This window comes from Canis lupus, chromosome 19 (genome assembly GCF_011100685.1).
Source record: "Canis lupus familiaris isolate Mischka breed German Shepherd chromosome 19, alternate assembly UU_Cfam_GSD_1.0, whole genome shotgun sequence".
Taxonomy (NCBI): domain Eukaryota; kingdom Metazoa; phylum Chordata; class Mammalia; order Carnivora; family Canidae; genus Canis; species Canis lupus.
This window is the reverse complement of record NC_049240.1, coordinates 30,335,704-30,348,538: the sequence shown is the minus strand read 5'-3', so window position 1 is coordinate 30,348,538 and position 12,835 is coordinate 30,335,704. Positions and strand designations below refer to the sequence as shown.

General features: G+C 52.3%; 1 protein-coding gene and 1 long non-coding RNA gene across 3 annotated transcripts in view; both read right to left on the bottom strand.

The window, feature by feature from the left end:
• Positions 1–342: 342 nt before the first annotated feature.
• LOC102156163 lies at positions 343–1,660 on the bottom strand. The gene is made up of 3 exons (XR_005374070.1): positions 1,542–1,660; positions 1,069–1,175; positions 343–650 (listed from the first exon to the last, which is right to left on the bottom strand). It is a non-coding gene; the product is annotated as an uncharacterized LOC102156163 (long non-coding RNA).
• A 7,869-nt stretch (positions 1,661–9,529) lies between these two features.
• The window catches only part of TFCP2L1 (transcription factor CP2 like 1), a 55,400-nt gene continuing 52,094 nt past the window's right edge, over positions 9,530–12,835 (bottom strand). For both annotated transcript variants that reach the window (XM_038564915.1, XM_038564916.1), the window contains one exon: positions 9,530–12,117. In XM_038564915.1, the coding sequence (XP_038420843.1) occupies positions 12,071–12,117 (47 nt within the window). In that variant the 3' untranslated portion in view covers positions 9,530–12,070. The remainder of the gene's footprint in view (positions 12,118–12,835) is intronic.

Genomic DNA, 12,835 nt, shown 5'->3' with positions numbered 1-12,835 from the left:
CCAAGGGCAATGCAGAGGCTTTTTTTTTTTTTTAAGATTTTATTATTTATTCATGAGAGACACACAGAGAGAGAGGCAGACACAGGCAGAGGGAGAAGCAGGCTCCATGCAGGGAGCCCAACGTGGGACTCGATCCCAGGACCCAGGGTCACGCCCTGAGCCAAAAGCAGATGCTCAACCACTGAGCCACCCAGGGGCCCCCACAATGTGGAGACTTTAACACCTGCCTCCTAAGGGGGTGTGAGCACCGGGTGAGATCATGAAACGTCAAGGAGGAAAGAGTCTTCCTCCACCCCCTTCCATCCAGTGCTTGGGGTGGGGGAATGAAATGGATAGAAGACAGTAAGAGAAAGATATTTATTCTCATATGTACACAGTTGCGCACACAAATACGTGAGTGAAAGAGGCAGTCAGAACTGGGGGCTCACGTACCATCTTTCCGGGGGGGGGGAGTGTAGGGGGGAGGCTGGGAGCACATCTCCCTCTTAGGAAAGAGAAATGGGCCCGTAGGAGAACAGATGGCACGCATGTGGGAGCTCATCTCTTATTCCAGTCAAGGCTTCTCAGCTTCTCGTGGCTGAGAGGAGTCAGTCTCCTCTGGTTGCAAAACCCCCAGGGAGATTTATGGCAGTTGAATTCTTTGGGAGGCTCTGCTTTGGGGCAGATAAGGAGAGTTCATAAAGAACACACACCAAGTAAAAATCCCAAACCTCTTCACAGCGGTATATTCTGGTTCCTTTCAGCAGCCTGTAAGACCCTTGGCACTCGGCAGATACCCAACTGGAGGGCCCCTGTCAGGCCCTGTCCATGCCAACACGGCCAGGGGCTCTTTGCCCCACATTTGGTACTTTGCCCAATTCCCTACTCTCCCATCCAAACTCACCTGTCCCAGTCCCCTGCCACCATACCGTGTCCTCAGTGTGCTAAGCTAATACACTAATCTGCAGTCTGGTTAAGAAGACACACCAGCTGGCTCCCTGCCTGGTACGGGCCCCTCTCGTGGGGGCCTCCGGTCCCTCTCCCTCGCTGGCCAATCAGCACCACACTGATTTACTCACATTTACTCACATTTACTCACTCAACAAACACTGCTGGAGAGGCTTCTCCCTGCCAGGCCCTGGGCTGGACTTCTGAGTGGCATTGGTGGAGCAAACCAATCTCTGTCCCCGAGAGTTCTGCTCAGTGAGAGAAGCAGACAGACAGACAGACAGACAGTTGAGCCTCTGCACAGGAGCCCACGAGAGCTCAAGGGAAGAGTGGGGCTGGCGAGCGCTGTGACTTGGGAGCCAGGAAAGAGCCGAGTCCCCAGAGGAATGGAGGAAGTGGGGAGGGAGGGTGGGAACGAAGGAAGGATGGGGGGGAAGGAGGGAGGGGGAGAGGAGGGAAGGAAAGAAGGATGGGGGAGAGAGGGAAAGAGGGAGAGGGGGTGGGGAGGGAGGGAGGAAGGAAGGGCGGACAGGCAAGTGGAAGCTGGCTGGTTTCCCTCCGTCCACGTTTCCCCAGTGGACGAGTCTGAAGCCCAGGCCCCAGCCCAGCCTCACCACTGATCAGAGGCCCAACAGCTGCCTCTTGCCCGATAAGCTCTTTCCAGATAACCCCTTTCCCTTATAATTGAGTTTAAATATTGATCCACCCAATCAAGGCAGGTTAATATTCAACCGAGCAGAGCTCTGCAGGCCTCCTGGCCCCCAGGATCCGGTCCCTGGAAGGCAGGTGCCCCGGGCGACTAGGCCGGCTCGGGCCGGAGGGCCTCGGTCTCCGGGCGGGCCCCGAGCGCCCCGCAAGGCCGCCTCCACGCGTGTGCCCGCGGCGCAGCAGCCCAGGACCAGGTGAGGACGGAGGACACGGCGCTGGGGGAGCTGAAGCGACCCGGGAAAGGACAGAGGGAGAGCCCGTCCTGCTCGTCCGCGCTCGCCCGGAGCACACGGCGCACCTCCCCGGGATTCTGCGTCAGGCCCTCGGCTCCTGCAAGCGGGGTGCTCGGGAGTCGTCTCCCAGGGCCCGCCCTTCCCACTCACTCGGTCAATCTCCAGCCTGCGGGACAGAGGCCCGGACACTGGGTGCCCCCCACCCAGCGCGGGCGCTGTCGGTCTCCCGTGGGGACTGCCACAGTCGGGGACGTGGGGACAGCTGTGGCCCAGGACTTCCTGGACGCGGGTGGGGGGGCAGGGGTGGTGGCGCTGGAGGTGGCTGCCCCCCGGAGGCCCCGCTGCCTCCCCTGGAGGCCCAGTCACTGGGTTTCAGAACTGGAGTCTGCTTCCCTTACAGCGAGGATGGGAGGAGAGTCCCACAGGTGGCCCCACACCCCAGGTTCTGGGGGACATCAGGGGACTGTAACATTCCGTAGTCCCCGCCACCGCCACCCCCACCCTTAGCTCACACCCACGTCTGCATCTTGGATGACTCATTTCCCGTCTTGGATGCTTCTACAAGCAAGCGAGCTCCTCTGGCCAGTAAATAGCACCCACTGGGAACCAGTTAGAAATACATTCTCAAGTCCCAACTCAAACCTGCTGAGTTGGAAGCGGCCGTGAGACCCAGCAGTGTGTTGAAGAAGCCTCCTGGGTGATTCTGATGCCCTCTGAGGGCCACAACACCCCACCGTGCTGTGCTGCCTAAAAATGGGGCATCGAAGAGAAATCATCCTGGGAGCTTCATGCCCACAGCAGGGCCAGCGGAGTGTGCGGGAAGCAGACGGGCTTCCAGTGTGGCTCTGCTCCAGCCCGGGGAAGGCAGCTGGGCCGCAGGCCGGGCCTGAGCACATAATGTAGCTGGTCCCCGTCTACCTACTCCGAGCCCCCACATTGTCACTCTCCTTTGGATCCTGGAAAACACCAAGCCATTTCCCACTTCAGAGCAACCCCCTTCCCCCCACCCCCAGAAAGCCGCTCCTGAGCTTTGTGGGGAACCTCCTCCTGTGACCAGGCTCATGCTCACTGCTTCACATGCAGTCTCAAGGCAGGTGACATTCCCAGTTCACAGACGGAGAAGACAGGTTCGGGGAGGTCAAGGAGCTTGCTCTACATGAGGTGGTTCCAGGATTCCAGCGCTCACCAGGCACATCCCACGCACAGGCCAGAAGGGAGGAGAAGGGGTCTTTACTGGAGTGTGGTGGGGAGGGGAGCCATGACCCCTGGGCCTGGGAGGGCAGGGAGAGCACAGGCAGCAGGCACACGGGAGCCGCAGCCCTGGGTGGGCAGCACAGACGTTCCATTGCAACGGAGAGCTGGAGGCAGGTGAGCTTGGAAGAGGGGTGTGGTCTGGGGAGACAGGTGTCTGAGCAGGTAGGGGCTGGGAGAGAGCAGAGAAGCTGGTGGGTGGCTCCAGAGATTGCACCCTCGGTCCCTGAAGGTGACAAGGGGATATGTGCATATGTGCCCACCCCGGCGTCCAGCATAGCTCACCCAGCTTCAGGGACTCAGGGCCTGTGGCAAGGGTGGCTACTAGCGAAAGGAGAAAGTTAGTGTCAGCAGAGCGTGGAAGAATTAGAACCCTCATTTGCTGCAGGTGGGACCAGTGTGACCAGGTGACCCAGCAGCTCCACCTCTGCTGTATACCCCAAAGCCAGGGCAAAGGCCCCAGTGGACATCTGCTCACCCGTGTTCACAGCAGCACTATTCACAACGGCCAAAAGGTGGAAGCACCCCAAGCGCCGCAGAGGATGACGGATAAACAAAACGTGGTGTCTACATACAACGGAGTATTATCCAGCCTGAGAGAGGAGGGGCAGCCTGTCACATGCTGCGACGCGGAGGAGCCTGGAGGACACTACGTGGAGTGAAATAAGCCAGTCACAAAGGACAGATCCTGCGTGACTCTACTCATATGCGGTGCCCAGAACAGTCATATCCTAGAGACAGAGAACTGCAGTTATAGGACCTGGGTGCGGAGGGGGGGATGGGTGGAGTTTCGGTTGATGAAGATGAAAGAGGCCTTGGAGATGGTGAGGATGGTTGCACAATATGAGTGTCCTTGATGCCACTGGACGATGGTGGGGGCACCTGGGTGGCTCAGGGGTTGAGCAGACACTTGGCCTTTGGCTCAGGTCGTGATCCCCGGGTCCTGGGATCGAGTCCCGCATCAGGTTCCCCACGCGGAGCCTGCTTCTCCCTCTGCCCGTGTCTCTCTGCCTCTGTCTGTGTGTCTCATGAATAAATAAATAAAATCTTAAAAAAATAGTTATGATGGTAAATTTCATGGTATTATGTATTTTACAATTTTTAAAAAGAGGCCTGAGCCACGGGGGTTTCTTACAAATGAGTTTTATTTGCATTCTGACCCAAGCACAGATCCCACATACAGATTTCTCATCTGCACAATGGTACAGTAACAAGTGCAAAATATGCTTTATTTCAGGTACAAAAACAATGTGGCAGTATGACAACTTCCCTCTTGATGCCCACCTCCCATGGCCCACCCGTCACACCCTCCTGACCCATCCAGGGCCCATACCACCCAGTAGTAGACTCCCACCACCTTTTGAGTCACCCAATCTAGAGAAAGCTGGGGAAGTTACAATTTAGGAAAGAATCACATTACATACATGAACATTAGAGGACACAGAAAACCAAGCTTTAACCTTACCCAGCAGGGGGAGGGCTGGGGGGAGAGGCACACAAAACAATCCCCTACTCTCTCTCTCTCACTCTTTTTTTAAAGATGTATTTATTTGAGAGAGAACACGTGAGCTGGGAAAGAGGATGAGAGAAGAGGGTGAAGCAGACTCCCCACTGAGCATGGAGACTGACACAAACTGGGTCCCAGGACCCTGAGATCATGACCTGAGCCAAAATAGAGTCACCAGCTTCACCAGCTTCGCCTTCACCAGGCGGCCCTCCCCTTCTCTGGTCTTTAACAATCAAGTCCCACAAATGTTTTCCCACCGGGGTGCACCAGGCCCAGGGATGGAACCTCAGGATGAAAGCTAGCACGGCACAGGGAGCTTACCCCCCAAGTCTGGTATGCGAGAGTGTGGGGTGGATGCCCTGCCACAGCGACCTCACGGCACAGAGGGAGGGAAAGGGGCAACAGCAAAAGCGCTGAGCTCAAAGCCCGACCTGGGAGAGGCCAGCCCGCAGCATCCGCCGTGGCTGCTGCTGGTGGTGGTGTTACTAATGGAAGCTTGGGTGCAGCATCCCGCCACCTGCACCTGGAGGGGAGAAGCGGGGTGCCCACAAAGCCCACACCACCCCAGGAGGAAGGTGGACCTCGTCATGCAGGACTCAGCCCCAAAGGCCGGCAGTTGGCCTTATTTCCGCTTCTCCCAAGGGCAGAACCGGAAGCCCAGGCCCAGAGAACCCTTACTTGGGGCCAGGCAGGGGCCCCTCTCTATCACCAAATGAGGCCAGCACAAGCGGTTCCCTCTGTGTGAGGAAGAGCCCAGCAGAACGTGGAGGGGGAAGCTTGTGGGACCCCAGAGAAGCCATGACGTCCAGAAGGACCAGGAGGAGGTGAAGGTTGGGCTGTGACCTCCAGGAGAGGAAAGTTCCAGTGACCTAAGTTAGAAGGCCAGGGCCCACCAGCTTGGCGGCCTGGTAACACCCACACAGAACCCTTCCCCGCACATGGCCCTCGGACACCGACCCCTGGCACCTGGCCCGCGCTGGGGTCCAGGCCAGCCTGGTCTCCGGGAGCAGGTCAGCCCCGGGAAGAGGAAGGAAAGCCCACAGAGCAGCCAGGGTGGAGAGACCACAGGCAGGGGAGGCTCCAGGCTGCTCGGCTCAACACTTCTCTTGCTTCAAAGCTCAGAACTAAAATTATTTGAGTTCTTATTTAATGGGATTTCCACTGGGGACAGAAAACAGCCCAAAGCTTTATCTTGGTGGTTGGCAAAGCTTTTCTGGAAAGAGCTAGATAGTACATATTTTCAGCTTTGAGGGCAATGAGGCAAATCAATATGATGTCAGAAAAAAACAAGTTTCCACAACTTTTTTTTGTTGTTGATAGAATTCAAAATATATCAACTGAATACTTTTTTCTTTCTTTCTTTCTTTCTTTTTTTGTAATACAGGTCTACTAATGAGAAAAATGGAACTGGGACAGGGGATGTGGGGTAATATTTCACTTGGGTTCAGAGATCATGCTCCCTGTCATCAAACCCCACACAACCTGGCAGAGGGCTGGATCTGGCCCAAGGTTTGCCAACCCCCACGAGTGCAGGTGTGTGTTGATGGTGGTGGGAGCCGGGAGACAGGGCCTGGGGTTAATTATACTGTTCTCTCCTTGATGAAGCTTTGAAAACTTCTTTTGATAAAAAGCCTTTCCACTCCTTGCTAGTTCCCTGCAGCCCACCCGCTGGGGTTCCTCAAGATGAAGGGCACGAAGACAGGCTCACACACGATGCTCCTGTGGAGGGGGAATAGTTTGGCTGCTCGGGGGTAAGGGCTGGTCACTCCAAGATTGGGCACTGACCCCATCTCTCCATCTCATCCCATGAGCTACCCTGCACAGAGCAGCAAACCCACTTCTCAGAGCCACTGTTTGGGAACATTGCTCCTAGAAGGCCCCTACAAGCAAGTGGGGGATGGCAGGTCCAGCCCTGGGCCATCGGCACAGGGAACCACCAGAGCCACCACTTGGAACTACTGGCTATTCCCTGCAGGAGTAAGGGGGAGGACACCGGGGAGGTCTGGTGAGCTCAGGAGGCTCCAAAGAGCTCCCAGGGTGCCCTAGGGTGGCCTGACCAGCACTTTACTGCCCCCCAGATCCCAGAGCCCAGCCCCCACAGAGCAAAGCAAAGGGTGTACAATCATTTCTTAATAGCCAGGCTGACTGATGGTCTCACACACAGAGCAAGTATCTCGAGGAGAGAAAGAGCATGTAAGGCAGCTGTGTGGAAGACTGACTCCATGGGCCCTGTTTCTGGGGTTCTTGTCAGATGTCAGCTGCTAACACTGCTTCTCCCGCCTCAGAAGAGGTGGTCTTAGGGTGTGAATTACACCACCCCCCAAACTAGGGCAACTTTACCCAGACCAGTTTCATCAACAGGGCCTGAACGAGTGTCACACAAGATCTAAAAAGAAGAGCATTAATCACCACATCTGGCTGAGCTGTCCTGCCAGATAGAGGAGGACAGAAAGGGGCCCACGTGCACCCATAAACACAAGCACCCACCTGTAATGCAGACACGGAACTGGCAACGTGGAGTCTGGGCTCTGGCGGCCAGGCAACACCTGGTGGCCACTCTAAGGGTGCTGGGCTAGACACACTTCCTGAGACATGACCCCAGTGCCAGGCCTCAGGTTGGGGTGCACCTCATGGGGTGCCCACCAGCCTGAGCAGGGGCATTTGTGGTGTTACATACAACTAAGACCCAAGCATCTATGCCTCACCTGCCGCTGTAGGACTCCATGGAGGGAAAAGTGAGAAAGCCCCACCGCCCCTCACATTCACCTCCTGGCTGAGCAAAGGTCTGGGGGCCCTGGCTCCTGCCCCCCTCCTTCCACTGCCTCCTGCACCTCGGTCAATGCCACGTTTGGCACCCCCCCCTTCCACTTTCTGAGAACCTCTGGGCTTGCTCCCTTTGCTCCACTGACACCAGCAAGAGAAGTTTTCCATTTTTCTCATCAGCTCGTTAATGATTTTCAAGCTTAAGTTACTCAGGCCAGGCCCCGAAGCCACTCTGGACTCGGAAACTTGTGACCCACAGCTCAGCCAGCTCTAGTCTGCTCCCGGGGGAAGCCCCCTTGAGGTTAACAGTTCTCCCCAAGGGGCCCGAGGCTGCCCGGGCAGGAGGTCAGCGGGGAAGTTGGCTGGCCTTTGCTTGAGACCCTAAGCCCTGACTTCCAACTCCCTACCCCATCCTGCTCTTCTCATCCATCCCTTCCCCCAGCAAATCCTATTGTCCCCTCATTCAAAAGCCTCTGTGTCTTCATTGTAAGGTGCAACCTGGCAAACTGATAAGGTTTATCACAACCTTGCCGGCAGAAAAAGAAACATGATGGCCTGAGAATAAGGAGCTCAGCTTGAGGCTTATGGTTCACAAGACGGTAGCCTGAGCACATGAGGAGACCGTCTTTCTCTCTGCGGATCACACCTTTAAAAACAGCTGCTGCCAAAGAGAAACCACAGCCTAGATCCCATGGGGGTGGAGGCTGCAGTTCTGGGAAGGGTTGCCCCAGCCCCCAGCCCCAAACTCTGGTCTCAGCACTCATGGGAAAGACAGTGGACAGGAGTGGGAAGTGCTCTGGCTTTTCTGTCCTTCTACATGAAAAAGATAAAATCTACAGCCAGCTTTTCTGACTCCTGTTCAATAAGGACAAGCTGCTGAAACAAAGCAGCTAAAACATTTTGGTATCAAATTATAATGTGTACTTATTTTCTACTTCGTAAACTACAATACTCATCTAGAACCATTAGGAGAATGTGAAAGAGGCAGTTGGCTGGCTCAGCCAGTAGAGCTTGTGACTCCTCGTCTCAGGATTGTGAGTTCAAGCCCCAAGTTGGGGAGAGACATTACTTAAAAACAATTTTTTTTTAAAAAAGAAACTATTAAAACAAACAAACAAAAACAGACAGCAGTGCAGGTTCCAGAAAATCGAAGACCCCACTAACTGTGAACTTAAGGTAATAGGTCTTTATTAGACCCTCATTTGGAATTAAGAAATAAAAATATTACCCCACTAAATTTTTATAATTAAAATCGAGCCTGTCATCACTTGGCCCGGGGGAGTCACTTAGGTCTAGTGACTGACTGACAAAACACCCTGAAGGCTGGTAGTTAGGAGACCAAAGGTCTAGTCCTGACCGTGTGTGACCCTGGGCAAATGATTCCATTTCCTTGAGACTAAGTTTCCTCAAAAAAGGAAATGACTGGTCCTGACTTCCCCTAGGACTAATGTGTGGAGTGAGACCATGCACCAAGAAAGGCTGCAGAACAGCAGAGCATGACATGACCCAGTACTTGTGAGAAGGTTAAGGCAGAGATGGTAGGAGGAGTATAAAAATGGTGGAGATGGACATAGGCTGGGCTTTAAAAAGAACAAGAAAGAGGAATAAGAAGGAAGACGAAGGAAGAAGAAAGAAGAAGAGGAGGAAGAGGAAGAAGAGGAAGGAGACGCAGAAGCAGAAGAAAAGTTTTCCCAGTGACAGCCCCATGTCTCAGAAAAAAAGATCCAGTAGGAATCAGGGGCCTTTTAGCCAGGGTCAAATGGGCACCCACATGCAAAAGAACGAGGTTGGACCTCCACCTCATACCATATACAAAAGTTAACCTGAAATGAATCAAAGGCCACTGGAGAGCTAAAGCTGTAAAAATTCTTAGAAGGAAACAGAAGCATAAGTCTTGACCTTGGATTACACGATGGTTTTTGAGATATGACACGAAAAGCACAAGCAACAAAAGCATGTATCTTAGGTGTAATCAAAATTAAAAACTTTTGTGCGCCAAAGGATGTCTTAACAAAGTGAAGACAATCCACAGAATGGGAGAAAATTTTTACAGATCATGTATCTGATAAAGCACTGACATCTAGAATATACAAAGAACTCATGCAACTCAGTAATAAAAAAAGACAAATGACCCAAACATAAATGGGCAAAGGATCTAAATAGGTTATTTCTCCAAAGAAGACATACGAATAGCCAATAAGCACATGAAAAAATGCTCAACATCATTAGCTATCAGGGAAATGCAAATCAAAACCACAAGGAGATACGACTTCACATCCACTAGTATATTCTAATAAAAAAGACAGAGAATTAGCAAGTGTTGGTGAAGATATGAGGAAACTGGAGCCCTTGTGCACAACTGGTGGGAATGCCTTGGAAAAGTATGGCAGTTCCTCAAAAAGTTAAACACAGAGTTCCATATGACCCAGGAATTCCACTCCTAGGTATACACCCAAAAGAAATGAAAACATATGTGTATGTAAAAACTTGTACAACTATGTTCATAGCAGCATCAGTCATACTAGCCAAGAAGTAGAAACAACTCATACGTCAATCAACTGGTGAGTGGTTAAACAAAATATGGTACGTATAGCCATAGAATGAAACATTATTCGGCTATAAAAAGAATTGAAGTGTGGACACATGTTCAACATGGAAGACCCTAGAAAACATTACGCTAGTAAAAAAACAAAGCCAGCAACAAAAGGCCACTGTGATTCCATTTACGTGATAGGTCCAGAATAGGTAAATCAATATGGAGGGACGCCTGGGTGGCTTAGTGGTTGAGCATCTGCCTTTGGCTCAGGGCATGGTCCCAGGGTCCCGGGATTGAGTCCCACATCGGGCTCCACTAGAGGAGGTTGCCTCTCCCTCGGCCTGTGTCTCTGCCTTTCTCTCTGTATCTCTCATGAATAAGTAAATAAAATCTTAAAAAAAAAAAATCAGTATGGAAAAGAGGATCATGGTTGCCTAAGACAAGCTAGTTGTGAGGAGAGAGGGAAGATGATCACTAAAAGGAGTAGGGTTTCTTTTTGGGGGTGGGGGGAAGGAAAATGTTCTCAAACTGAATGTGCTGATTCTGTGAATTCACTAAAAACCACAGAGTAGTATACTATAGATGGGTACACTGAATGCTATGTGAATTTTACCTCAATAAAGCTATTACCTGCTCCCCCACTCTCCCCCAAGACAGAAAAGGAATCAGGAGGCTGCTTTACTCCAGAGAAACACCACACCTGTTGTCCCAACATCATCATTACGAAAGCACCCTTTTTGCCCTCTGAAGTGATTTATATGATAAATATCTATCACTGCCCTATCACTACGTGGTATCGGGCAGGTGGCTCTGCCCCTCTCGGCTTTCAGTTTCATCTGTAAAACAAGGTCTACCCAGTTCTGATCATCTTTGACCCTAACACTATATTCCCCAAAAGCTCCACTTTAGAAGTTGTAAAATCCTGCTCAGCTGATCATACAGCTTCCCAGTGCTTTCGAAGATAAACCTAAGTTAGCTAAGAGTATATAGATCACTGGGTCCCAGGAAACAGACACAAGACAAAGGCAAATACCTGAGTTTACCCATACTCAAGTTTCCCCATAGTCAAGCCAAGAGAGGCGATCCAACCATCCCAGTGCAAGCAAAATGCCCTAACACTCCCTCTATAAAATGAAAAAAGATAAACATTTAAATGGGGACCCTCACAGTAGAGACAAAGTTTGGCAGTGTTAATCAAGGTCTTCTCTAAATGAGACTTAGTTGGTTAAGTCCACGCACAAGAGCCCGCTACCATGACTGTCAAGGTCATCTGACTGCACAGTGGGATGCTCGTTTCTTAGTCCTCCTTACCCATGATTGCTGAGGAAATAAAATCATATAAAAGGAGCTCAAGAAAAAAAAATCATTTTGTTCTCATCCCTTGTACACTTGTGAGAATGTACCAGAAAATAGTTACTCCATCCTCTTCCTCTCCCTCTCCCTCCCAAGGGCGTAGACCTAGGTATGTGTGGCAGGTCCTACACATGCGTTGTGGTGTCTACATGACCAACGCAGAGACAGGTGAGCCCATCTCTGGGCATTATGGCAACAGGTCCTTAGAAATAAGAGTCAAGGTGGAAGAAGCAGAAGGCACAGAATAAACCCCATTCCCATCGATCCATCCAAGAACCAGAAAGACCCTCATGAGGGCCGCTGAGAAGGAAAACCAACGTGAAGGTAGAATGGTGGCAAGTTACCCAGTCAACAGTCCTGGTCACGGAGCTGGTCACCAGAGAAGATGAAGGCTGACGGGAGGCAGGGCTTTCCCTGGAGGCAGGGGAGTAGTCAGAAGGATACAGTGGCACCAAGATACCCAGTGAACCAGCCTCCAACAAGGGACCGAGGGGTTTCAGAGAAGATGCCCCTGCCATTTGCCTCTTTAGGATAGCAGGCAAAGAACAAGGAACCGCTCAAAAGCTGGAGGTCAAGAGGAAGGAGAGAGGAGCCATTGGCTTTCTGCGTGCCAGAGACCGCATCCACAGGTTCCCGCCGGTTACTGGTCCATGGCTTCCACAGACTGGGCCAAGTCCCTCCCAGTCACAGCTTGCCAGGTGAGGCCGAAGCTTACGGAGGTGCAGGTTCTACATCCAAAGGAATCCACGGGGCTGGGAGTGGGAGGCTCTGGCTTACACACTCTACTTCTGCTCAGAGGCCACACTTCAGGATGATGTGGTAGCCATCGTTGCTCTCGGCTGCCAAGGGAGACAAGGGCATTTTACAGGAAGAAAGGCCCGACGCCATAACCTTGGGGTGTTAGGGAGCGCATGGCCTTAGAGTACCAGCGGAAGCCCTGCCACCGGTACTGGCTCCAAATACAACTGCGGAGAGCGCTAACAAACACAGGTATTTCAGCACATGCCTTCACATGCCTTCTGCCTTATTGAGTTTCTTTTTGGCAATGGGCCTTTCTACCGTAGCCCCAGGCCCAAGAACTAAAGGCTCTATAATATCCAAGAAGGCTTTGGAACCACACTGAGGTTCTCAGGGTATTACAGTCCCCAGCTCTCTGAAGGCAGTTACTGGCTAGATCCAGAACAAGGAGGACAGGAATGGCCCTGCCATCGTTCAGGGTCTCTGACCCAATCATACAGGGTTTTCATTCTGATATACCCCATACATTCACCTGCCCTGGCCCTAAGGAAGGCTACAGCTAGTCTTTCCTTTCTCCTGGCACATGAGTTCCTTCTGAGACCTGTCCTCAGGTGGAAGCTTCATGTCCCGCCCCTCGCCCCATATCCCTGACACCCCACTAGGCCTGCAGGCTCAGCTGTTCTATTCCACACTTGCTCCTCCTGGAGACCTTCATTGTAGAAAAACCCAAACGCATCTTACGTCTACTCAAGCACCGAGTTACGTCTACTCAAGCACCAGGAAAATCACATTGCCTGGCCAGGGTTTCCCTTTCAGAAC